A 27,651-nucleotide genomic window follows, 5' to 3' on the forward strand; every position below is an offset into this window, starting at 1 on the left:
CTCGAAGCAAGTCATTGACTCGAGATTCAGACGGCCAAGACCGACATTTCATTGTAATGTCGAAGCCAACACATTATTGGAATTTCGTTTGTAGGTACTGGTGCTCGAAAATGCGACCAGAAACTGCCTAAAAGTGAGGAAAATTGCTATATTATAAATGCGAACCATTCAATATCACCAAACAGAGTTTAAAAAGTGGGGTTAGGAAGACTTTAACTGGAAACTGAGCAGTCAACACAATGACTTGGACTCGGACTCGAGTCATAATACCATGACTCGGACTCGATCCTCTGTTCGCTGACTTGGACTCGGACTTGACTCGGTGGGAATTGAAAATGACTCGACTTGACTCGAGTCAAAAATATAAAAGTGAGATTGACTTGTGACTCGGAGCCTTGTGACTTGGTTACAACCCTGCGGTTTAGGCCGTTTGGATGCTTTATTCGAAGATAGTGGTTCTAAACCTGTGGGTAGTTTGCCTGTATTAGGGGGTTCGCGAAGATGTTGAACGTAATCAGCTTCAAAAATCGGCCGTGAGTAAGTCTGGGCAAATGTGCCGACCTTTAATTGTTATCGGCTTATCAAATTTTGAGCTGGCCACGGAACATTTTCAAATTGGAAATGGAGTCGCGACCATAAAAGGTTGGAAACCACCGGATGTGCGGTGTTTATATAGCTCAGTGGTGCAGTGCGCACCGGCATTAGGCTGATAAATAATCTTGTATGACATGAACGATGTACAATTACCCGCCTTGTATTTTCGAAGTCATCATCCTCCACCAGCTCTACCGCTAACTCTGATCATGTAAGCGGAGAGACAATCAAATTATATAGTAATATACGGAAGAAACAATATTATTGACATAATTCATTCAAATCATTTAACGGCCAGATGTATATAAAAACCAGATGCATATAGTAACCCCCAGAAGTTGCATCGATTACCCAACGGCGGGCCCAAGATCACTGTTTATTCGGGCATGTGGGGGCTGAAAAAATGTGACTTCGGCCCTGGTCACAACTTACAACACACAACCACATACTCCTGAGCCGTATCGTGACCACCTCTAGTCGATAGACAAAGCTTTGCGGGTGTGACGTCATATTGATCGATGTGCTCATACCTCAATTTGAAATCCGCTAGCGGGCGCTAAAGAGCGTTCGGAATTTGTGTTACAAAAATATGGTAACCCTAGTTTATGGAGTCTACTTTTTCCGTGGGATGCTGCTGAATCCGTGTATTTCCGCAGAAACCATATGTCCCGCAGTTTGTAAGATCGGGAGTGACGTTACATGCCCTCGTGGGTTTACCTGTCAATTTGCCAAGAAACCGTGTGTGACGGAATGTGTTAAACTGCCAGGTATAATTCGTTGCATCGATTCTATAAATTTTATCATGGCGTCCACGAAACCTTACGCTTACATGATATGATTAACCCATATAGCAGCTGTTGCCAACGCTGGGCCGCGGGGCTTTGTCACATGCCAGGGACATGTAAAAACAAGTGAATTCGTTGCATTTTCTCTCGATTCTCCTTTCCTTTGTGTTGATGAAATGCAATGGTAGTGAAGTGAACACATTGCGCGGCCGGACCACCTTGTTTACGTAACTATATAGGTTCATATGCGCAGAATAAACCCATTACCGTTTATATTGGCTATCTGTCCGTACAAAACTGTACCATCTATTTCTCACACTTAGGCTACCTTACATATTAATAACCACTCGATCTGGTTTATGGTTGGTTGGTTTATGGAGATTACTTTTCCGTGGGATGCTGAATCCGCGTATTCTTGCAGAAACCAGATGTCCCGCAGTCTGTAAGATCGGGAGTGACGTTACATGCCCCCGTGGATTTACCTGTCAATTTGCCAAGAGACCGTGTGTGACAGAATGTGTTAAACTACCAGGTAATTCGTTACATCGATTCTATGAATTCTATCTTGGCACCCACGAAACCATACGCTTACATGATATGATTAACCCGTGTAGAAGCTGTATCCAACGCTGGTGCCGCGAGGCTTTGTCGGGGACATGTAAAAACGGGTGAATTCGTTGCAGTTTCTCGGGATTCTCCTTTCTCGGGCATTAGGGATGCGAGAGCAGAAGATTGACCCGCCATAGTGAGGCAATGTATGACCTGCACGCCTCTTCGAGTCTTGTGTGTTTAGTTTTCTCTTTAGTGGGTAATAAAACCGTAAAAACAACACAGTGACCGTTTTAGTTAGATAATATACCACATTTTGTGGTAAGTTTACCTGATCCATTTTATCAGGATTTTCTTCGGGTTTTGCAAGTCTGAACATTCTGAAAAAGTGTCCTCTTTTCAAAATGTGGTGACCCTATTATCGTCACCACACGTTACAATCAATGGTACATTACAATGAAAATAAATAAATAAAACTATAAGTAAAGCCGAAAATATTTCAACCAGGATGCAATAACGAGATATAAGCAATTAAATAGTATATTCATATTTAATGAACCCGAATATTTTCGGCTGACACTCGTCAGGGGTAATCGTCAGCAACTAGTAGAGAATTGGAAAGAACATTGTATATCAACAATCGTATCATCAAAGGCCATTAATTCTGCCATCGGCAAACATCTGTTGGATAATCCGATTTGTGCGACTAATTATCGAGACGACCGATTTCGAATCGTAGGGCGAGGCCGCTCACAATTCCATTTGTGTGCCTTGGAATCAACTTTTATCAAAATACACCAACCAAAACTCTGTCAACAAAAGGAGTTCGTGTACCACCTAAAAATAGTACATTGAACGCTCTCTCTTTCATGCTGGTGACGTCATATTTTGTGATACGATTGTTGATATACAATGTTCTTTCCAATTCTCTACTAGTTGCTGACGATTACCCCTGACGAGTGTCAGCCGAAAATATTCGGGTTCATTTCAATATGAATATACTATTTAATTGTATATTGAAGTTCTGTACCTCCAAGAAGCTCTTCAGATATAAGCAACTGACACACTTATGTGGATCAAAGATTTGGAACTACAATGCAGGGCTATATGACAATAGAGTGCAGTACATACATATGGGCTGGGTGCTTCATAACACAATATAGCAGCTGCAATATATCTAATCAATACATATAAGATATCAATTGATATCAGTCGAACGATGCTTCCTCTTTCCACTAGCATAGCCAGAAAAGAAAAGACTGATATTTTCCATCCCAAGTTTTGTATGTGAACATTGAGTTCTCGTGTTCATCAGTAGGCCTACGTCAAGCATTCCTTATGCGCGTCAATCGGGTATGCGCTCTTAGCATAACCGAATATTCGCCATTTGAAGCCTGGATTATATTTATAGTTCCGAAATGCCCAGTTTTCCATCCGCTATCTGGTGAACCACTGGACACCTCGTCATTCTGCAAAAGCAAACCAGCTGATTGCAAGGTCGATGGCGACTGCGGGAGAGATGCAGTGTGTTGCTACTCAGCACTATGCAAACGAAACATGTGCAGTACCAGTACGACAGGTGCGTGGCTTTCGTTAACTTAAAAGCTGAATTTCCCGCGATATGCGTGTTTTGCCGTTCTTAGAGGTCACTTCTCTCAGTTCTGCCGAATCTGTAACTGCGTCAACTTAACAACCCCAAGATAATAGAGAAATTCAAATGAAAATGATCATAAATGACCTTCAATAGAAAATTCGTGGTTCGATCTAAAGTGACGACCCTTTTTTTAGTCAACCCACCAAATTGTACTGCAAAAATAGAGAAATCGGCTGCTTTCAGTTTTGATCAACTAACTTTAAAAGCAGAGGTGGTCAGTAACGAAGTACTTCTACTTTTTCGAAGTGCTCAAGTAGTTTTCCGCTACTTGCGGTACTTACTCAAGTAAATCTGATTTCCGCTTCATCTACTTCTACTTCGTAAAATTTTGTGGTCTACTTACTTACTTCTCGCGATTTTTAGTTTGTCAAGTAGAAGTAGTGTAATCCTCCAATGAGAAAGATAGTCTGACTAATTTTGGGGCTGTTTTCGCGGAGTACCAGCATTTAATTTTCATAAAAGTCTAGTAAAGACCAGAATTTTCGTCGCGCTTCGCGCACGGTACATATATGGAATGACAGATATGTTTTCACGAAAGGATCGGGGAATATACTTTAGGTAGCGGGTTGTGCGGTTCCTTTCACGCCGCATTGTCGCCCGTATGAAATATTTCATCACAGTAAATATGGCTCATACGTTTGAAACTACCGTTTCGCCAACTAGCAATTACCTATCATATCGTAATCTAGCAGCCCATGGCGTATGTCCCAATCTGGAAAAGTGGACTCTGACTTCTCTGTGCGTTAGACCTGTTTTAGCAGAACACCGTTTACACTTTCTGGATAAAAGACGCTTTTTGGAAGTAGTACTGGTATTTCTCTTTCAATTCCCAGTACTTTAAGTTCTAATTAGTTTCAGTTCTTTTTTTCTGGAGATCATACATGATGAAGTATAAAAGCAAGTGTAGTGATGCATCAATTTTCCGAAACTATAGCTACACTATATGACATTTTTACGATCCGATATATTTGTATTAACGTATACTAATCGTTCAAAGTGGTAACACCGTATCCGATACAACTTTTACGTATTGCTCTTCGACTAAACTACGGGCCTTATAATATGGAGGAGTACGCCATGGCATGATATGTTCTAAAACGGGGTGTTCGAGTAAACAAAGGATTAGTATCGCATTTCCACAGCAACACTATCATTTGCATCACATGATGCGGACGATTGGTTATTCTGTCAAAAATTGATACCTCCTGGGATGCATTAATATCAATCAAACTCTCTACACCTTCCGCATAGCTCAATTTGCAGCTATTGACAGTCCATGCGAACGAATTACGACTGTTTTCATAACTACTTAGTGGAATAGATTTAAAGTCAGTCAAATCTACTTCTACTTCAAGTAGTTTTAGGTTGCTTTCAAAATATGTACTTCTACTCGTACTTGAGTAGATTTTTGCGTCGCTACTTCTACTTCTACTTGAGTAGCTTCATTGACTACTTTGAGCACCTCTGTTTAAAAGTGTCCTCCTTTCCCGATTGCAAAATATGGTAACCCTACCAGTATCAATGTTCCGTTTTTACTCTTTTAGTTATATGCGTAATGTGCACATGACACCTTGTTTGTGACGTAACAGGCGATGTTACTTGAATGGGAGATGGACATCGAGCTCGTCACACACACACACACACACACACACACATACACACTCAGACACACACACACACACACACATTGAATGACAATTGCGTCATGCTGTAACATGTTATTCCAATATTTTCAGGAAATAATTGTGCAACACTCCGCGGAAAGCCTTGCATGTCGAGTGCGAACTGCTCTGATAACGAAATATGTGCGCATCATAAAGGGGGGTGCAGGATTTGCTCAAAAGGTATGCCACAAGTCAATCTGTTTTATCTGATGCCTGCATCCACCAGAGATGTGCATACTGACTACGTGTACCTCTGTACCAGTTTTCTCAACCTATTTCTTACAGCGTACCACCCCGAGGTTCTGCGAAAACTCGACTATACTCGAAATGTAAATATGATTATTATGGGCGGATTTAACAAATAAGTCGGCCGGAAATTTCAAAAGGAATGGGGCCCACGCACTAATCTTCTCCTGATTATTATCAATAACATACAGTAACAAGACAAAATTAATGTGACAATAGGAATTTTTTTTTACTCCATAAGTTCTAAGTTGATCCAGGCCGGGTGTAACTGAGTCCAACGACGCATAAAGTAGCCTATTTATCTAACTAAGCATTCGACGAAGACATGACGGGGAGATAGTGTAGTGGTGACGATAAGCACCCACCCTCCAGCCGGATCGGATTCGATTCCGCGTCGGAGATTATTCTGGGATCCTCTTCCTCCGCGTCGCCGTTCGTATACGGCGAGTGTAAAGCCCAGAATAGGACCCCATGCGCACCCAGAGCGAGGAAGAGCCGCGCAATACATCGAAGATGGAACATGTGACATCGAGCACTATCGATCGATTGACATTTCTTAGATTAGAAAAAACAAGTTAATAATTTGTGAACACCTGAAATGACTTCGCATTCCACTAGCAGTATACACGTACCACAGTTGCGAATTACTGCTCTCTGGTTCTATACCAATACCGATAAGCTATTACGGATGATGGACAGACAGGAGATTGGACATTACCGAGAATGGACGCCACCGAGAATGGCCAATGCCAAGAACCTAGCTTACTGGGACGGACATTGTCGAGAAATTTATGCCTAAGAATCTATACCGAATGACAACGCCGTGATGCACACACACACACGACCTGTTCAAGTGTTCATATGCATAACATGTCTGCATTACATATAAGGCATTCTCCGTAATGCCCATTCTCGATAACGTCTATTCTCGGCGGTGTCCATTCTCGGTAATGGTTTTCTCCATATTGACCGGACACCCTGCTCTATACATTTTATTCAAAGGGGATTTAATTTTATTTGATGTCATGCACACTGCACAGGCGTATCTAAAAGACAAAAATGCGCCGTTGTCATTAAATTCTATGTTACGTATCGTGTTGTAATGTACGTTCGCAGCATAATAGTGTATCTTGTATATGTGACGTCACTGTATAATTGTAGTTTTGATAATTCTCACTCTAAATCTTTCACATTCTGCAGGATTTCAATGCCATCCGCGATCAAAATCCTGCTCTTCTGACACTGATTGTCGATCGAGGAAATGCGGAATGGGAGATGATGGCTGTCTTCGTTGTCAGAATGGTATATATAACAATTAACATGCCACATGAATATATTGGAGTCACATTCACTTTATTTCTCATCTTGCTAGCACCTGTCAATCCACCGACATCACCCCCTCTATGCTTGTTGCATCGATGTTCGTCGCACTCCAGTTGCTTTAGAGGAGACAAGTGCATCGCAGACCCAGCAACCGGGTGTAGAAGATGTCAAAGTAGGAAAACTCGAAATTAGTGAATGTGTGTTGTGAAAATAAAAAAAATTAATTCATTAATACAGGGCCATCCGAGTCCAAGCCGTGTTTTAAACATTTTTGCGGCAAGGACAGCGATTGCAATAGTAAGCAAAAGTGTATGACCGGCAAGACTGGTTGCAGGCTTTGTCAGAGTAAGATGTGCACAATGCGATATACTTATCATGCGCGAAAAGTGCAATACTCGAAACATTTTGACATCAATTTCAGCTCCGATCCCGTGCCTCGGAAAGAAATGCACGGCTGACAGCCAATGTGGACACGGTCAGAAATGCGTTGGACGGGAAGACGACTGTCGAGTGTGTCAGTTTGGTAAATCTTTTTGATTTTACGGATCACAAACGACTTGTGTAAAGTGCCGTGTCAGACATGCTCAGAGGTGGTCAATGTACAAGAATATAGTTAATGCCTTAAATTCTTACTTTTTTTACCAGTAGAAGTAGCAATTTCCATGATATATCAAAACTACTTCGCGTGGTACTGAAGTAATTAGTTTCAAAGAATAGATTTGGTCAAAGGGTCGCACACATTTATCAGTTTATCGGAATTGGCTGCTTTTGATATTGCAAGATGTATCTGATTGATTGACACAAAATGACTGATGACACTTCGAATAGATATCATGCTATGCTATGCTATATTCAGTTACCGTGATACAAGAACTATTGCACGCGAATATTGCGGCAATTTTATTCGTATAATTGATGTAAACTTATGACGAAACTGTTTTTTACTTTTCAAAATACCAAGTGAAAAAGTATATATACTTTGCGTAAAAAATTGTTCGAGTAGAAGTATTCTATAAACATGACTACTCGCGAAACTGTTGAAAGTACACAAAATCTACATGAGTATTCTACTTGAGTAGAAGTACGGTAAGTGACCTTATAGTGTATCAGCTGCAATATACTTTCAATATTGAACATTTAGGTGTATTTTGATGACCCGGACGTGAAAATTAATTCAATTGACTATCGTCTGCATATTGACTATTTGGATGACAATATGTTTTTGTGCGTGTCCAATACAGGACAATCACCGGGGATCAACCCGTGTGTTAATGCATGCGCCAAGGACAGCGACTGTCTTGCTGAACAGAAGTGTAAGGTGGGCCCGACCGGTTGCAGGCGTTGCCAATGTAAGACGTATACGATGCACAACATATCATGCGCAATGCAATATTTTTCTTACGTTTTGCCATTGCTTTCAGTTAATCTCCCCCCGATACCGTGTCTAGGAAATAAATGCACGACAGACACTGATTGTGGTGTACAAGGCCAGAAATGCCGAATGCGTGGCCCGAACTGCCGCGTTTGTCTTCGAGGTAATTTCTTTGTATTTTTGAATTGATGCGTCTTATTTCCCATCAATGCTGTAAAATTTATACATACATATGGCATAGTTGACCTCAAATTAAACACTATACATTCTAATACAGAGGTCTCAAACACGCGGCCCGCGGATTTCTCGATTTCGGATTGACTGGGCGATTTAATAAAAATTACTCGAGTTGAATCGGGTCAAACGTTAAAATCAGATAAGGACTTGCGACTCGGAATGGTGTCTTGGTAATCCTTCGGACGCAACAATCTATGAAACTGTCATGGGGAATATTAATATATCAAAAGGTCGTATAGCTTGTGTTGCACAGGGTATATAGATATCTAATCAGGTCAGTATGACCACCATTGGCATGCGGTACCCCCGTGACGTATAGTTGGTTACTGGCTGGGTGTTGTTTGTTCTCATTATCCATGTTATTATCGGTGGCGAGTAAGGTACGAGCGCTCTTCAGCTCTAACACCAATAAATTATTCGCCGATTGGACATTTCTCTTCCAAGGGTTCTTAACCAGGGTCAGTAGGCCCCATCGGGGTACGAAGCACCACATCAGGGTGTACGAGATGCATTGTGGAATTAGGCCTCTATGCTGGGGAATGTTTTCTTGGCCAATCTATTCAACTGGAAAATAGTCTTCTCGCTACGCGTGATTTTATGCGAAAAGGCTTTCTGATTTTAATATAGGTAACATCAGAAATTGTGTTGAAAATGGACATGGGCTACGAGAAATCCCATTGGAAGCACAGGGGGTACGATCGCTAAAAAGGTTGAAAGGCAATGCTATTACTATGGCTCAATGATGATTATAAGTTGTTATTGATAAGTTCCAATAATAATCGAAGGTAAAATCTAGCGCTGATTTAATTTGACTTTGACAATGACAGTAACAATAGCCTATATACTTATCACGACTATATTAAAACCAGGATTAGGCTACACCGCTCAAATGCTCTGATATCAGATCAATCTTCAGTAGATTTTAAAATATTCTACATAAAATTGTGGCACGTCAAAGGTCCACTAGCTGCAATATTATATATATCCCGACACAGGAACAATTTTATCCAAATATTTGAAAATGCGATTGTTCCGTGTCAACCGTGAATAATACAATGGTAAATTGCATTTCCGCGATGTTTGCAAGGTCCCGTCAAATAAGGGCTGTTTGCAAATTATACATTGAATTTCCATATTATTGATGCTGCGGCCCGCGACGTCATCAAAACTAGGAAATTGACCCGCGAGCACATTTGAGTTTTAGACCTTTGTTCTAATATATACACGTTTGTCTAGGTACCTCCTCGCCATCTCACCCGTGTATAAGCGGTGTCTTAACAAAGCCTAGAAGTAGGCCTTGCTGCAAGTCGGCAGATACCGAACCAAAATAAAAGAAAATCGGCCTGTGTAACTGCTGACCTTTGTTGTCGAAAAACACCATGAATACCACAAACAGCAACAACACGTCTCCTTGTTAACAAGGTAGGCCGATGTATCAACAAAATATGCATATAAAAACAATTTATTATAAAATGTTCAAAAAAATTCTACACACAGATATTTGAAATAACATCCGAAGCTGCAATACAGTGGTTCGCGCGAGTGCACGGCATGGAATGTTCGAATGTTGTTCTTGTATTCAAGAACTATTTTTGTAGACCAGTGTAATTGAACTTGTATGGCGTATGTCTGTTTCATGGTACTCGCCGATCGCGTTATTGTTTGCATTTTTACGGCAATGAAATAGTCAATTTACAACAGTGAGTACTGTAAATACGTCTTCAACATGATTAAGATTTGAATTCGAAATTTGGGAAGGGTCGAGCAGGGCTGTGGAGTCGGTAAATTTTACCACCGACTCCGGCTCCGACTCCGACTCCATACATTTTCAATATACCGACTCCGACTCCTGAGTCTTTAAACGTACCGACTCCGACTCCGACTCCGACTCCTGGGTCTTTAAACGTACCGACTCCGACTCCGACTCCCGACTCCGACTCCAGCATTATTACCAATTTACTTCGAAAATTATATGCCACATTGTCAGTTGAATGACTATCATACAACCATTAAACATATGCAAACATATGATTAATGGTGGCATGCTAAATTGTTTCATTGTGGCAAAGCTCGAATTATCCACTGTGTTATTAACCTGAAAGAAAGATTTGCTAAATATCCTATCATTTTCAAGTTTTTATAACATGGACTCTCTAATATCCTGAAATGTATGAATCATTCAAATATGGCAGATATCCAATCCTTTATAATAAAAATGTAGATAAAAAATCCAAGTGTAGCTCTTTTGTATGAGTCACCAACTAATAAAGAGATTGAACTTACTAATTTCGTCATTGCACACTATCCTGATTACAAGCACACACACTCTTACTATAATAAACATTGGTCATAAATGGAATTTAGTTAAGTAGTCAAAGACCATAGCCTATGTCTAGTCTACATGTACTTAATCAAGTATTCAAGGATTGGGACTTGCGGTCTTTCTTTATCATTTGTTCGACCCAAACAGCTAAGCTACACTACAAATATTTTTAATTTTGTCAAGTGGGAAGCATCGTTCGGTCAGATTTACATCATTTTTACAATTTTACAAAACCAGCCGATGCATTTGCTCTGTCACAGTATCATGGTATAATTCCAAAAATTGCATCAATTTTGACTGCATCGCGAAAACGCATATTGCGTTTTTCTTCCGCTGTGCAACTGAGTTGCAATTTCCAAGTAATGTCTAATTTTATCTATATCAGGGGTGGGCAACTTTTTCGGCCAAAGGGACACATGAGATTTACGAACCATTGCGCGGGCAACTGAAATGTTGATAACCTTTTTTTAGTCGCCCGATATAAGTAGTAGGATGGGATTCGTTTATGCCCCGCCAATCCCAGAAGGCCACGTCTCCTTAATTGCCACGCCTACATTGCCACATCATCCGCCCATTGCCGCACCTATAGCACACCTATTACCACATCATCCACCCATTGCCGCACCTATAGCACACCTATTGCCACATCATCCACCCATTGCCGGTCCTATAGCACACCCATTGCCACATCATCAGTCACACCCATTGCCACATCACCAAGCGCCACGCCTATTGCTACATCATTCACCCATATAACGCCCATTGCTACATCATGATTATGCGTACTGAGCTGTTTTTGAGAATATGAATTCTCGTGTAATACACTAAACTTTGAACTAGATTTCATAACGTCATCACAGAGGAATCAACCAACTATTATGATCTAGGTTGTAGGTTCGAACCCTGTAGTCACCGCATTTCATACGATTCAGCACCTTTCATGTCTCCTAACTTTTACTCGGTCTCATTGAAATAGCATTGTATACTGTACGATTTTATTTCGAAAAAAGAGCATATCAATGATATCGTTGATCGTAATTGCGCCGATTCGCGTGCTGAAATCCTCCAGATCGGTTGCTGTTTCGAGGTACACCGCTTTGCTGCCATCCGACGCTGCGATCCGAGTTCTTGCGTTCGATCTGACCGTTTTGTTTGATGTAGCGATCGCTGGCTTGTAGTATATACGATACGAGCGGGAGGTCGGGATTAGGAACAACTACGCTGGGCGAATAGATGACGAATTCGTCAGCTGGATTCAGAGGTTGATAATGCTCGATCCCGTCGCGGGTATACGTAACGACCAGACCTCCTTCATGCTTCAGAGTGGCTCGATATTTCTGAATGGTCCCGTTTGTGGAATGTACAAAGAGTTGATCCGAGGTCAATTCTGCTCCATTCGAAGCTTCGATACGTAATTTTGTGATGTCATTAAAAAGATACAAGTCTTTTCTATAGGGCCCCTGGGCCAGAATAGTATCTCCACGGATTGCTAGACTCATTCTTTGAAAAGAAATATCAAACATAAGTACAACAGTCATCACGCAATTCCACCTCGCCATCAAATTTAGTCGAGCCTCTTCTTATATTAGGTGTCGCATAACAGACATTACGAATATATTGCAACCCCTTGCGCTTTATGAGAAAAGGACACGTAGGATAAAACTTTGCATGCTCGAGCCAGGGGTCATCGCACGGCAACCAATTTTGAAACAACCCTCCGCATGAGAAACACTTTAAATGATCCTTATAGCCCAAATAGAACAATCCGCAGTCTGCGAGCTCGGCTCCGGCGGTATTGATATTATCCGGCCACCGCATAAATGTGCTTAGTCTACGAGCATAGCGTACCATGTTATAGAAAACGGGATCATTCAACGGGGAGACTGTTACATCTCTATGCTTCGCATAGCATTCATATATCTTTTCCCCTCTGTTATTTATCATAGCTTGGTACTGTTCAATGGGACCCGTCCGAGTTTCATCTTCGCTTATATCTATGCTACTTGTGGTACCGATGCAAGCGCAGTTTAATGCAGCATAATTTGTAGGATCCACACTACGCTTAGGTAGCGAATCGCTTTGATCAATGTTCGACATTGCTATCCGAATTGATATACTCTCATGATCAGTATCCTTTATATAGATATTGAGCTATGCACCATCGAAAAATGTGCTTGGTACCGATCGAATGATAGGCCCCGAGGTCGTATCACGGAAATTAGAACGTCGACTGCTCACAGAAAAAGACACGTACCTCATATTCGTTCCTGGTACGTATTATCATTAATTAGAATGCTAGTAAGAATGCCACGAGTACAATCACGCGTTCTCCGCGTGCAAAGCGCATGTAGTTCACTATATAAGAGAGGCTCGAATACGAACTAAACTATACCGCAAAAAGGATGTCGACAATGGAGAAAGCAAGCGACGTAGTTAGCGAATCAACAACTATGATTCCTGATAATCAAGCAGATACATTACCGATCGGTGATTTCGATTCCGATGTCGATGCAGAATTGATCGAAGTTACGATTGCAGCTGAAAAGAGCAAAGAGGCGGAAGCTAGTGATCATGACGTAACAATTATTGATGAGGCAGTGGCGCAATCTAATGAGGCTCCTTCAGCGGACGTGATGACTCCAATCAATATCGGTATACCACGACCGGTGATGGGACCAAGTGAACCTAAATCTAAGCGCAGACTCGACTTCGATAAGAGCATGCTACCAGTTGGTGCTCAATTTATGTCTCCACAGAGTACTGATAACTCGGTAGCTGTGGCGAGTGCTAAAAGCCCACCTCACTCACCGATCATCGCCCCATGGAGAGTTTATTCGTCCCCTTTTCGCAATAAGCGACGTCGTATCGCTAATAACGTATTGGACGAGGAAAAGTTTGATGGTCTGATTTATAATTTGGATTATCCTCTACTTACGATTGATGATGGTATACTATTTTTTCGTTCTCTCGAGCAGAATATCGAGGAGGTGTTGTTTGTTGATCGAAAACGGAGCCCTAATTTTCTCCGGGCTGTGTTCATTATCACCCTAATGGAGGGTCATATGCATAAGAAATATTTTGCGCCCCACTTCTTTATAGAAGGTAAAAATCAAACAGGGAAAGAAGTGTTGATCGATTTGTTGCTCTCTGACGATATCGCCAACTTCCTAGATCCTTTTCATGCAAATCTAGAGGCATTCAAATTTCACAGTACCGAGAAATCTATTTCAGTGATGCGCAATTGCGGGTCTCTATTTTTCGATAACAAGATGTTGCAGGAAGCCATTATGTACGTTCATCGCAATCCTTTGCAGTCTGCTCACGGACAAGTAAAGCCGTCCTCATTTTGGCTCGTATCTGAAATTCAGAATGGTAGTGATGTTATGTTACGCAATTTGGGAGGAATGTTTCAGTCTAGCACAGTGATTATTCGCTTTGGTAATCGGTGTTATCCTTCCTACTTGCCTGAGATGAATAAGCATGCTCGCCGTAAAATTATACACGATATATTTGCTCGTACATTCATACCGTCAGATTCCGAATTTGAGAGCGATTCCTCTTATATTGAAAACGATGTGCATGCACGTGAATTTTATGCCAAATTCGAAGAGCTCAAACGACAGTACAATGACTGGTATATTTGATTTGTTTTCTCAGATTAATATGGAACCTTTTAATTGCGGTAAAGATCTAAATATGTTGTTACAACAATACGGTCCGGGTGAGACAAGACGTACGCGAGATGCCACGACCGCTACCTTTGAAGGTTTCGTTGACGATGATATCAAGAGAGTTGCCACTTGGCGAAAAATGGTCTCACTGGAAGGATATGGGGAATGGCAAAAAGATTTTCTCGTTATAGCAAAAAATGTGCTTAAAGATATCGATAAATTTGCTCCCAATGCTGATGAACTGCGTAACTTAGAAAATATCAAATTCCTGTTCCTTTATGAAGCTTTCAAGTGTAAATTGCGACTGAAATACGGAATAAATTTATGAATGTGTATATTTTTCCAGAATATAGTTAAAAATATATGGCTCGTCGAAGACGCTACGAGGAAGATGCTAGCTTTATCATCGATGAATCGCTCGGTTTTGATAACGACGCAACAGAGGTTTTGCAATCGCACTCCAACTCGATTATCGATTCCGAATGGATTAATAGCAGGAGGGTTGCAAGAGGTGCGAGAGAGGCGATCAATGTACGCCTGATCGGGAGAGGTATGAATGATATTCATGCGCGCATGTCATCGATATACCCGAGAAGATTGCGACAATTCAAAGCTAACTATGCATACGGCTTCTTGCTGTATAATCGAGAGACAGAAAGGCATAGCTATTTTCATCCGCAATCAACCCATGCTGTTTTGGATCTACCGACACCTATACTTTCACGCGGGGACTTTGATCGTTTCATCAACGAAATCGATTTATCAGCTGCTTACGAGCAAGCAAGACAAGCGAGACCGGACACCAAGTTTTATTGCGTTGCTATATTACATATTCAATTTTTCTTGTACGAAATGCCCAGAGTTTTATTGGGCTGCCCTACCGCATCGATATCTAAGGAACTATCAAACTGTCGTTATATAAGAACGTTTATTCGAACTAGACGTGGAGAAGCGATTAACGATTCGCTATGCCTCTTCCGTTGTTTATCCTTTTTCATCAAGAAAAAACAAGACGAAAAGCACGTCGCGCAATTGGCATCTCAATTCCATGAACGTTACCGTATCCCTATTGATGATGGTGTACCGCTCGACGAACTAAGCAAAGTCGAGGAATGTTTTCACGTAAAGATACTTGTCTATGAAAAACGTGATCATCAAGCATTTTTATTGCGACAGTCTGAAGCGGATGGGCCAGTGGTTCATATACACATGGAAAGTACCCATTCTTGCCTGATCACAAATATCGAGCTCTATTCCCAGACATTCTTTTGTGAATCGTGTAAAATTTTCTTTTCGAACAAGAGTAATTTGACGCGTCACGTAAAACGCGAATGCAAAACATCCCAGACTCGGAAATATGCTAGCGGCGTATATCGTCCTAAACCCACCGTATTCGAGCAATTGGAATCCGAAGGAATTTTCGTTGAGAACCAAAAAAGATTCTTCCCGTACCGTATGTGTTTTGACTTTGAATCCATGCTCGTGAAGGATGAGCTCAGAGCTAATTCTGCAAAAGTAGAATACGTTAATAGGCACGTCCCAGTCTCCGTGTCCTTATCAAATAACGTAACGAATGAAACGAAAACTTTCATATCCGAGGGTTGCCCGCAGACGTTAATCGATGAAATGATAGGTGAAATTTATCGCGTACAGGAACTCGCCTCAGCCGAAATGCGAGAATCTTTCGCTAGCGAAATAATCGAACTTGAGAATTTGATTGAAGAACGGAAATTGATCGATCCTACTAATAGAAGATCCTATTTGGATTATATCTCGCTTCGACTCCATACGTGGCTCGATCAGATACCCATAATCGGTTTCAATTCTTCGCGCTACGATCTGAATTTATGCAAGAAATATCTAATCAAATCCTTGCACAAGGAAAGCGGATTCTTCGTTTTGAAAAGGAACAGCGCCTATTTGACAATCGCAACGCACCGATTGAAATTTCTGGATATTTCGCTATTCCTGAGTCCGGGTTATAGTTTGGATGCTTACATGAAGCTATACGGGGATGGGGTGAACGCAAAATTTTATTTCCCCTACGAATATCTTGATAGCATCGAGCGTCTTGACGAAACGTCGCTACCGAGTCATGAATCGTTTTACAACGCGTTCCGCAATTCGAATATAACGGAAGAGCAATACGCAGAATGCGTCGCTGTATGGGAACGCGAGGGTATGACCACATTCCGTGATTTTCTCCGATATTACAACGAAGGTGACGTCATTGGCTTCCTGACCGCGCTGAATAACAATTTCGAATTTTACAAAACGCTTGGCATCGATATGTTCAAGGGTAACGTGAGCCTTCCGAATATAGCGAGTAGGCTGATGTTTCGTGATTGCTATGATATCACTCTTCTGAATAAGGCCAATGCTGACCTTCACGAAACGATTCTGAACAACTTGGTAGGAGGTTTATCACAGATTACGTCACGGTACGCTATGGCGGGTGAAACGAAAATACGCAGTCTTCGCTACGGTGACAGTGCTAAAACCGTCAAGAAAGTAGTAGGATACGATGCAAATGCCCTCTATTTGGGGTGCATAAATCAAAATATGCCAACGGGTTACCCTATAAGGTGGATTTATGATGAGGAAAAGCAAAAATTCCATAAACAGCGCGTTTGGCCTACTCATGCGGAGCGCGAATGGTTGGAATACGAAAGTCACGTTCGTGACATCAAAATTCAGCACGCGTGGAACGGTAGTCAAGTGAGAATCGGAAATAAACGCCTATTTGTCGACGGGAACTCTGGTAAACTCATCTTTCAGTACGATGGGTGCTATTACCACGCTTGTAGGAGCTGTTTCCCCGATAAAGAGAACACCGAGAGGCGTGAACTCACCAAACAAAACACGGAATATTTGGAAAAATTGGGATATACCGTTATCCGAATGAAGGAGTGCGTTTGGACGAATATGAAACGAGACCCCGAAATTGCGCAATTTGTCTCAAAGTTCGAGCGTAAAGTCACGAAAGCTTATTATCTCACTGAGGCGCAGTTGCTCAAGCGCACGCTCGATGGGTCATTTTTCGGTGCAATCGAGTGTGACATTCATTGTCCCGACCATTTAAAATCGAAATTCGAAGAGTTACCTCCTTTTTTCAAACATATGGAAGTAAACGAGTGCGATATCGGTGAACATATGCGCGAATACGCCAAGGAAAACAATATTAAGTTTCCAAAAAAATTTCTGGGCTCTAGTTATTTCACGAAAAAACAGTTGTTTAATACGGATTTGCTTCAATGGTACTTGAAAAGCGGCATGATCGTGACTCGCGTATTCCAAGCTGTCGAATATGAACCAAAACAAGTTTTCACACCCTTCGTTGAGCGGGTATCCTCTGAGCGTCGCAAAGGCGATGTCCTCCCCAAAGATCCGGCCCGTGAAATGGAGGCGTTGACCTGGAAGACGATTGGAAATAGTGCTTTTGGCCGCACTATTCAAAACCCTAATAAATATAGGGAACACGAATACGTTACGTTGGAAGAATTACCATCGCGCGTTGAAAAAAAATTTTTTGTCGATGCTGTTGAAATTGATAAGAGCGACGAGGGCTTGCTCGAAGTAGCTACGCGTCCGCTAAACATTTGTCACGAAAACCCAATCATTGTGGGCTTCTTTATATTCTGCTGTGCCAAGCTGAGAATGCTCCAGTTCCTATATGACTGCCTACATGTGTATTTGGACGATAGCGATTGGGCTTTCCTCGAAACAGATACTGATTCGGCGTACATAAGCTTAAGCTCCGATACGATCTATTCTCTCATCAAGCCTTCCATGAAAAAACAATTTTTTGAAAATCACGACAAATGGTTCGTGGCTCGCGCATGTGCAGAGCATAAATGTGATTTTGAACGAGATCCCGTCGGTTTTAAAACTGATAAAGCTTGCTGCATTGAGGTTAGCAATTACTCGAAACGTATACCTGGTTTATTCAAAGAAGAATGGATCGGAGACGGGTTTATAGGGCTCAATTCCAAGACCTATTATTGCAAAGGCGACACCGATAAGTACAGCTCGAAAGGGCTTCAAAAAACAGCCAACAAAACTTTCAAAGATTTCAAAGGCATTCTTCAAAATAGATCGATCACGGGTGGCGTCAATAGTGGTTTTCGTTGCTATGGCAGCGATATGTTTACGTATAAGCAATATCGAAGTGCTTTGAGTTATGGTTATTATAAAAGGATTGTGCTTGATGATGGAATTCATACATTGCCTTTATCTCTGTAATAAATGGATCGAATACGTACATTGCATGCTCCGTTTCGGATGATCGTGGCTGGTCCGAGCAGTAGCGGGAAGAGTTATTTTACTTATGAGTTGGTGAAGAACGCAGAGAAGATGATTAGACCGCCTCCTGAAAAAATTGTATGGTTGTATAATAATTATCAGGCGTTGTACGATAAAATGAAAGGGGTAGAATTTTCGCAAGGACTCTCCGAGCTCAAAAAGTTACAGAAAGGAAATAGGCACGTTCTCTTGGTGATCGACGACATGATGACGGAAGCGAAAGAGGCCAGAGATCTATTCACTCGATACAGCCATCACGCAAAGATTAGTGTCGTGTTCATTTGTCAAAATTTGTTCTATAGGGGTCAAGGCTTTCGGGATATGACCTTGAGCGCGAGCTATATCGTGATATTTAAAAATCCTCGTGATGCGAGTCAAATCAGTTTTCTTTCACGTCAAATGTTCCCGGATAAAGCCGGATTCCTTACGGAGGCTTATAAAAAGGCAACTCGAAAACCGTTCTCGTACATACTAGTCGACTTGACGCAAGAGACAGACGAAAATTATCGTCTTCGCAGCAAAATATTCCCACATCAAAAGTTGACGGTATATCAAGAATAAATACAGCTCACGCTGCAGATTTTAGGGCATTCAACATGTCAAAGAGGGGAAGTAACATATCTCGAAAACGATTGAGCGACTATCACGTTAAATTAAAACTTTTGAAAAACGCTAAAGGGAAACAGCGAAAAGAACTTTTATCGAACAATCAATTTTTAAGTTGCGTTTGCCAGTGCGTTCATAACTTGGCTTCGGGGACAGTACGTATCTCCCCGTCTAGAAAGTTGAGGCTTGGAAAACACAAATCCGATATCAGACAATTGCTGGCGCAAAAAACTCGCAGAGGTCAACGGAGGGTGCTACAAAAGGGTGGATTCCTCTCAGGTATAATAATAATTATGATAAAATAGCAACTTTTTTCTAAGCAGTCTGTTTTAGCTATATTAGGCGCTGCAATCCCCGTCATCGGGAGTCTGTTGGGTAAACTTTTCGGGAAGAATGCGTGAACTACAATTCCCCGCATTTCGAAGCAAGGACGAATATGAAAAGAAATTTGATAAACATATATCGAAAATTAAAAGCTCTCCATTAAATGCTTCCGAGAAACTAGCTCTGTATAGGCATGGTATTGCTCAACTGAGAAACTTGAGAAAAGACGTAGACGCAGCGACCGCCCGCCCTCCCGCCGCACACACGGGGCTCGCGAGCCCCGTAGCGAAAGAAAAGCGCCCGCAAAAGAAACGCCCGCGCCGGATTCCACAGCCTTCGTTTCCCTGGCTTTATAAGAGACAGCGTAAGCCTAATCCCCGTATATACGGGAAAGAATGGGAGACGTAGACTATTTTGATCCGAAACAGCCCAAATCGTATAGGGGCGCTTATTTGCAAAAGGAAAAAGAATGGCTTAAAGGACAAGATACTTATACTTTTCATTTTCCGTTACGTAAGAAATTTAGACGTGAACGTGTAGTGGTCTCCGGTATCAATGCTCAGTTTCAGAGCGATTTGATGGATCTGCAATCTATTTCAAAGTACAATAGCGGTTTTCGTTTTGTGGTGGTCGTGATTGATATTTTTAGCAAATACCTTTGGATGATAGCGATTAAAAATAAAACTGCTTCAAGTATGATTTCTGCTTTCAAACGTGTGTTTCGTGAACGCGTACCGTTAGTGTTACAAACCGATCAAGGTAGCGAATATACCAATCGCGCTTTCCAGAACTATCTAAAGGAGAACAAAGTGAGATATTTCTATACGAGGAGCGAATTAAAATCCTCTGTCGTCGAAAGGGTGATTCGTACTATGAAGGCGATTATGTATCGATTTTTCACAAAAAATAACACGAGGAATTACGTGAGCGCTCTCGATGACTTTACTTACTCCTACAACAGGACGTACCATCGTAGCATTGCCATGGCTCCCAACCAAGTGAATTCGTCTAATCAGGAATCGGTTTGGAGAAGACTTTACGGATTTCAAGAAGCTAAACAACCCGACCTCGCTGTAGGAGTACCCGTCCGTATATCGAAAATTCGAAATCTTTTTGAAAAAAGCAGCCTACCCAACTGGCAACGGGAAATTTTCTATATCGCAGACGCTCAAAAGGGGGATCCCCCAATGTATCGCTTACGTGATTACGGTGGTGAAGTCATCCAGGGTAGATTTTATAGAGAGGAGCTCCAACGCGTAAAAGAACCGCAAGCTTGGCGTGTCGAGAAGATTATAAGAAGGCGTAAACGCGCGGGACGAGAACAGTATTTAGTACGCTGGTTGGGATATGGAAGTGGATTCGACAGCTGGGTCGATAAGAAGGATATCGTCTAGTCGGAACCTTTATCAGTTTTTGGCGCAACTAGTAATCATACTGGTCATCGTATCGTTCTCTCTCTATAATCTTACCATTTCGAATGGGAACAAAGAGCTTTGGATATCACTGCTCTCCTCTTGCGTTGGTTATATGCTTCCGAATCCCAAGCTCAAAATATGAGCTACGTCACGCTATTTTCGAACGCTTCCATGGATAAATTTCCTGATAATACAACAGCGAGTTATTGCGTTGAATTGGACGTCCCGAAAAACGTGGAAGATACAGAAGTTTCTCTGGCTGAGATCTCCTTCCCTACGGATTATCAAAAACAGTATAGGATCACGAAGAATAGGTATGGGATCAGATCGCAAAAGAGAACAAGAAAATTTCATTTTAAATTGGGAGAATACGACTCGTTATATGACATGTATAGATCGTTGGAAAGAGACAATCCTGATGCAAAAGTAACATGTTTCCCTGAAAATCATAGTATGTCTATCTCTATACCTCATAACGAGGTAACCGACAAATTGCGACCAGAGACGGACATAGGGCATAGTAGCTTGCTACGCCTCGGAGAATTGTACGGTGCTCTTATGCATAAGGAAACGAAGGAGGAGTTATTGGTGTTTCATTTCCCGAATACTAATTGTACATTGTGGAATTATTTTTTCACCGAGGGTATCATTCATTTGAACTTTCGCATGCGACATGATCCGACTATCGATTTCGTTTATGTTCATTGTAATATCATTGAGCCACAAGAAGATAGCGGTAGGCTCTTACCGTTGTTACGCGTCGTACAGGTGAACAATCGTAAATCATTTTCGAAATATTACACGAAGCCTTTTTATTTCCCTGTTAATATAAATAGGCTAGAACGCGTCGAAATATCGCTACTTGATGAGAAGGGTGAGAAAATACCCTTTCGAAGTTCTCCTTCGAGTGTTGTATTGCATTTTCGTAGACGGGGAGTTGCATTATGAAATATATTCATATTACGTCACACGAGTCTGATTTTACTATCGATCTCGCGAAACCGATAGATTCTGGTGAATGGGAGATAGGGCTTGCCGAGTTGTCTTTTAAAAATAATTTTCAGCCCACATTCGAGCCTTACGACGGCTTATTATGGTACGTGAATGATGCGGAAGGCGATAATAATTTTTATTATTTCCCGGCTGGTGATTATCATGATAAAATTAGTTTGATGAAGCGTATCAATCACGATCAGAAAAAAGCACGATTTATTTGGGTAGATGGTTCAGGTCCGGTCTTGATAGCGGGACCTTACAAGAGTTCTAGCGGTCCGAGACTTTTCATGGATAATAGAAACCCCGTTCTCAGAGGAGGCGCTCGTTCGGAGGTAGAGCTAGATGGTGGATTACATAGACGAAGAAAAATTCACTTTCAAGGGGAACCTGTGTCCGTGACCAACGTTTTAGTTTATACGGATGTCATCACCCCTCAAATTGTAGGTGATACGAGTGCGCCTCTACTACGCAATATCCGCGTTACGACAGGAATAGATGAATATCAGCATATGCTATTCAAAAAAATATATTTCTTTCCTCTGAATACGGAGCGAGTAAGCGAGATACGCGTTATGCTTCGTAATGATAAAGGCGAAGCTATAAAGTTTGGGAACGCACCTCTTCATCTCACACTTGCTTTGAGACATCATGAGGAGTCATTATTGCTGTGATCGGGAGGCGTTCAGAAACTATTATCACCAACAGAGCGGTGGTGATATCAATTTTTTTCGGGGTAAAGTGCAGAGAGGTCATGGACTTGGAAACTTATTTCGTTCGTTCGGAAGAAGCGTTATGCCCCTAATTTCGAAAGGTGCAAAATCACTCGGGAAGCGTCTACTACATACCGGTGCGCAAGTAGCCTCTGATGTTCTTAATGGAGAGAATGTCGGTGATAGTCTTAAAATACGCGGAAAAGAAGCCGCTGGGAACGCTCTCGATTCTTTACTGAGAAAAAGAAAAATGCCAAGACGGAGTCGTAAGATCACGAAAAAGAGACGTCGCAAAGATATTTTCGATTAAATATATATTACACGACGATAAGCATCATTTGTTACTTGAGACTTGATAGATGGCGGAGTTAATTCATGTACAGTCCCCAGAGGGGGTACATCCCTCATTGGATTTATTTCACATTCCCGCGACACAGACTAGCGTTGAAAAGAAAAGAATCATCAAGATAGCACCGATTTCGAACAACTCCAGCGTGATAACATTCCGCTTCGAAGGCTCAGAAGACTTTATCGATTTGAGCGAGAGCTATTTCTTATTTCATTTACAATTAAAGAAAGGTGGCAAAGCAATTGGTGCCGATGATGATGTTGGAGTTGTAAATAATATCTTGAATTCCTTGATTTCTCAACTACAAATTAAAGTCGCTAACGAAACTTTGAAACAAGATATAAAAGTACAGTGTTATTCGTCCTATCTGCACAATTTATTCACTCCGCTTGACGTGCAAAATACCACACTGAGGGCCTCAGGATGGAGAAAGGATACTTTAGGAAAAATGGATACGATCGGTGGAACTAACGCCTCGGCTAACAAAGGATATTACAACAGGAGTAAAGCCTATAAGGATGATAACGTGGTGGAAATACGTGCAAAAATCCATCACGGACTATGTCTGCAAGACCGCTACATCCTACATGACGTGCCTCTCGAGTTTGAGCTTACCTTGAATCCGAAAAGCTTTTTCATGATGGGAGATGCTGCCGGTCAATTCACCTTAACGAAAAAGGAATTACAGTTATGTAGCGTACGAGTCAGCGACGATGTGAAGACAGCGATGATGGTTAATGCCCAAGCGAAATATCCGTATATCGACATGAAGTTGATCACCCGAACATTTGCAGCTGCTACGACGCAGATAGATATCGGGAATCTATATAGCGGGACTCTACCTTCTCGCCTAATCATCGGAATGGTAGCTACGAAAGCATTTCAAGGAGATGTTACGAAAAATCCTTATAATTTCATACACAATAATATGCAACGACTCGAACTGAAACTGAACGGATTTCTGATTCCGGAGGGAGGTTATGAGCTAGATTTCGATAAGGGTCATTACACGGAGCTTTACCATAACCTGATTGAGGGTACGGGTGCAATGGAGAGAAACACAGGACTCCTAACACCTGAAGAGTTCGCTAGTGGTTTCTGTCTACTGGTTTATAATTTGCGCCCTGATGATTTGGATGATTACTTTGACTTACAAAAGAGTGGTACCTTAAGTTTACGGATCACATTTCCTGCTGGCGGGCTAACAGCGGAAACTACTTTGCTCTGTTTCATGGAATTCCAGAAGCTATTGCAAATCAGTAGCAGTCGTAAAGTGACCGTGCTATGAACGGGGATGAAATAGACCAAATATTGTGGTGCTGCGAGTCAACAAAACATATTTTCCTTGGCACATTTCCTATCGATCGACTGCCGAGGCGACCCCCTCCTCCTTATGCTATCGTGATCAATTATGACGAAGCTCGAAAAATCGGAAGTCACTGGATATGCATTTACGCGGATGAGGATGAGACACATTTTCACGATAGTTTTGGCTTAATGCCACTGAAATACGAGATTGCCTGCTTTATAGAACCAGAAAATTATACCTGCTCTATAAAGCGTCTGCAGCACAAACGTTCCAGAGCGTGCGGTCATCATTGTCTAAGCTTCATCATCCATAAGGCGCGCGGATGGAGTACGGAACGTTATTTAAATTCCTTTGGCGAAGATCACCGCAAGAATGATTCGATCGTACGACGCTTCGTCAGGGAGCTGAAGCAAGAAAATGAAATTGTGTAAATGTATATGTGAATAAAATCAATAGTTTCAAAGTTTGCTTAGTACGTTTAAGGGTGATATTCGCTACGTTCATTATAGCAATCATCTCAATCAGCAGTAGAGACCTGCTTTCGATTAGTCGATAGTGTCTACATATTATCATCATCTAGCAAGAACCAGGAATTTGTATTGAGTGACTTCGCTCCTACAGCAAACGCAACTTACATTAGGCGTTACTGAACATCGAGTAATAAGCGGGACTAGGCAGGCTACCCTTAATACGAATTTGCATTTTGCTGGTACAATCTATATGGTTGAGCGACTTTGATACGACCTCGGCACACTTCTTTGATATAGCTGCGCAGAGATGTAGCCTTGAACGCTAGCGTCTGGGACAGATGTGATGTCAGTGATCTGAAATGTTATAGCCCGCAGTGGCATAGCGTTTTAGGAGATAAATTATAGCATAGACATAGGTTATAGATTTAATTCACTGTCGGAAAAGCATCAGTGCACTAGCTATTAAAATCACATATCTAAAAGCAGCAGCTTATGGACTTGTAAAATCGGCATAATGCAAATCACATATCTAAAAGCAGCAGCTTATGGACTAGTGGCTTCATATTATCATCATCTAGCAAGAGCCAGGAATTTGTATTGAGTGACTTCGTTCCTATAGCCCCGATTGAGTGACTTCGCTCCTACAGCAAACGCAGCTTACATTACGGCGGTACTGAACATCGAGTAATAAGCGGGACTAGGCAGGCTACCCTTAATACGAATTTGCATTTTGCTGCTACAATCTATGCTATAGTTGAGCGACTTTGATACGACCTCGGCACACTTCTTTGATATAGCTGCGCAGAGATGTAGCCTTGAACGCTAGCGTCTGGGACAGATGTGATGTCAGTGATCTGAAATGTTATAGCCCGCAGTGGCATAGCGTTTTAGGAGATAAATTATAGCATAGACATAGGTTTAGCTATAGATTTAATTCACTGCCGGAAAAGCATCAGTGCACTAGCTATTAAAATCACATATCTAAAAGCAGCAGCTTAGGGACTTGTAAAATCAGCATAATGCAAATCACGTATCTAAAAGCAGCAGCTTATGGACTAGTGGCTTCATATTATCATCATCTAGCAAGAGCCAGGAATTTGTATTGAGTGACTTCGTTCCTATAGCCCCGGCAAACGTCCCCCTCCTCCTTATGCTATCGTGATCAATTATGACGAAGCTCGAAAAATCGGAAGTCACTGGATATGCATTTACGCGGATGAGGATGAGACACATTTTCACGATAGCTTTGGCTTAATGCCGCTGAAATACGAGATTGCCTGCTTTATAGAACCAGAAAATTATACCTGCTCCATAAAGCGTCTGCAGCACAATCGTTCCAGAGCTTGCGGTCGTCATTGTCTAAGCTTCATCGTCCATAAGGTGCGCGGATGGAGTACGGAACGTTATTTAAATTCCTTTAGCGAAGATCACCGCAAGAATGATTCGATCGTACGACGCTTCGTCAAGGAGCTGAAGCAAGAAAATGAAATTGTATAAATGTATATGCGAATAAAATCAATAGTTTCAAAGTTTGCTTAGTACGTTTAAGGGTGATATTCGCTACGTTCATTATAGCAATCATCTCAAAGTAGTAGACTCTAAATCAGCAGTAGCGACTTGCTTTCGGTTAGGTGATAGTGGCTACATATTACCATCATCTAGCAAGAAACAGGAATTTGTATTGAGTGACTTCGCTCCTACAGCAAACGCAACTTACATTACGGCGTTACTGTACATCGAGTAATAAGCGGGACTAGGCAGGCTACCCTTAATACGAATTTGCATTTTGCTGGTACAATCTATGCTATAGTTGAGCGACTTTGATACGACCTCGGCACACTTCTTTGATATAGCTGCGCAAAGATGTAGCCTTGAACGCTAGCGTCTGGGACAGATGTGATGTCAGTGATCTGAAATGTTATAGCCCGCAGTGGCATAGCGTTTTAGGAGATAAATTATAGCATAGACATATGTTTAGCTATAGATTTAATTCACTGTCGGAAAAGCATCAGTGCACTAGCTATTAAAATCACATATCTAAAAGCAGCAGCTTATGGACTTGTAAAATCGGCATAATGCAAATCACATATCTAAAAGCAGCAGCTTATGGACTAGTGGCTTCATATTATCATCAACTAGCAAGAGCCAGGAATTTGTATTGAGTGACTTCGTTCCTATAGCCCCGGCAAACGCAGCTTACATTAATACGGCGTTACTGAACATCGAGTAATAAGCGAAGCTAGCCAGGCTACACTTAATACGAATTTGCATTTTGCGGGCACAATCTATGCTATAGTTGAGCGAGTTGAAATGATACGACCTCGGCACACTTCTTCGATATAGATATAGCTGCGCAAAGATGTAGCCTTGAACGCTAGCGTCTGGAACAGATGTGATGTCAGTGATCTGAAATGTTATAGCTTCAACCCGCAGTGGCATAGCGTTTTAAAATGGGAGATAAATTATAGCATAGACATAGGTTTAGCTATAGATTTAATTCACTATCGGAAAAGCATCAGTGCACTAGCTATTAAAATCACATATCTAAAAGCAGCAGCTTATGGACTTGTAAAATCGGCATAATCTCAGTAGTTAGATGCTTGCTACAACTCGCAATTTATCAACTTTAGGTCGTGAGTAAAGCAAGAATTCATAGACTAACATCCATCTCAAATCCGAAGTGCATACCCGCGTAATTATAACCAAATTCAGTGCGAATCTATACGGAAATGTAGCCTAACTCACCTCACCT

At 41.6% G+C, this 27,651-nt stretch overlaps 2 protein-coding genes across 7 annotated transcripts in view; one reads left to right on the forward strand and one right to left on the reverse strand.

Moving 5' to 3' along the window:
- LOC145451612 (uncharacterized) overlaps positions 1 to 27,651 on the forward strand; it is a 42,257-nt gene that overhangs the window by 8,257 nt on the left and 6,349 nt on the right. Inside the window, exons 7-17 of one of the 4 annotated variants that reach the window (XM_080329816.1) lie at positions 1,251 to 1,361; positions 1,801 to 1,911; positions 3,340 to 3,507; positions 5,319 to 5,426; positions 6,693 to 6,794; positions 6,865 to 6,987; positions 7,053 to 7,160; positions 7,237 to 7,338; positions 8,057 to 8,164; positions 8,237 to 8,350; positions 9,661 to 11,222. In XM_080329816.1, coding sequence (XP_080185942.1) covers positions 1,251 to 1,361; positions 1,801 to 1,911; positions 3,340 to 3,507; positions 5,319 to 5,426; positions 6,693 to 6,794; positions 6,865 to 6,987; positions 7,053 to 7,160; positions 7,237 to 7,338; positions 8,057 to 8,164; positions 8,237 to 8,350; positions 9,661 to 9,755 — 1,250 coding nt within the window. In that variant the 3' untranslated portion in view covers positions 9,756 to 11,222. Of the gene's footprint in view, positions 1 to 1,250; positions 1,362 to 1,800; positions 1,912 to 3,339; positions 3,508 to 5,318; positions 5,427 to 6,692; positions 6,795 to 6,864; positions 6,988 to 7,052; positions 7,161 to 7,236; positions 7,339 to 8,056; positions 8,172 to 8,236; positions 8,351 to 9,660; positions 11,223 to 27,651 lie in introns of those variants that run through there. The other 3 variants (XM_080329818.1, XM_080329815.1, XM_080329817.1) reach the window with 3 other exon arrangements.
- LOC145451614 (uncharacterized) lies at positions 13,951 to 27,621 on the reverse strand. 3 transcript variants are annotated; one of them, XM_080329821.1, is made up of 6 exons: positions 23,736 to 23,788; positions 21,120 to 21,249; positions 18,681 to 18,787; positions 17,750 to 17,831; positions 15,807 to 15,925; positions 13,951 to 14,104 (listed from the first exon to the last, which is right to left on the reverse strand). In XM_080329821.1, the coding sequence occupies exons 3-6, from the start codon at positions 18,685 to 18,687 to the stop codon at positions 14,067 to 14,069; spliced, it is 246 nt and encodes an 81-aa protein (XP_080185947.1). In that variant the 5' UTR covers positions 18,688 to 18,787; positions 21,120 to 21,249; positions 23,736 to 23,788; the 3' UTR covers positions 13,951 to 14,066. The 3 variants fall into 3 exon arrangements, with proteins under 3 accessions (XP_080185947.1, XP_080185945.1, XP_080185946.1); XM_080329819.1 differs by lacking the exon at positions 13,951 to 14,104 and adding an exon at positions 24,668 to 27,621 and having other exon boundaries at positions 15,435 to 15,925; positions 23,736 to 23,786; XM_080329820.1 differs by lacking the exons at positions 13,951 to 14,104; positions 23,736 to 23,788 and adding an exon at positions 21,814 to 22,128 and having other exon boundaries at positions 15,435 to 15,925.

Source organism: Botryllus schlosseri, chromosome 12 (genome assembly GCF_051294905.1).
Source record: "Botryllus schlosseri isolate E-star chromosome 12, Bs_hap1, whole genome shotgun sequence".
Taxonomy (NCBI): Eukaryota; Metazoa; Chordata; class Ascidiacea; order Stolidobranchia; family Styelidae; genus Botryllus; species Botryllus schlosseri.

What these genes read in the sequence shown, in the direction of transcription:
- LOC145451614 (XM_080329819.1), bottom strand. An exon ending in GGATACCCGCTCAACGAAGG is followed by an intron (nt 15,926 to 17,749) that starts GTGTGAAAACTT and finishes CTACTTTTGCAG; the next exon opens with AATTAGCTCTGAGCTCATCC.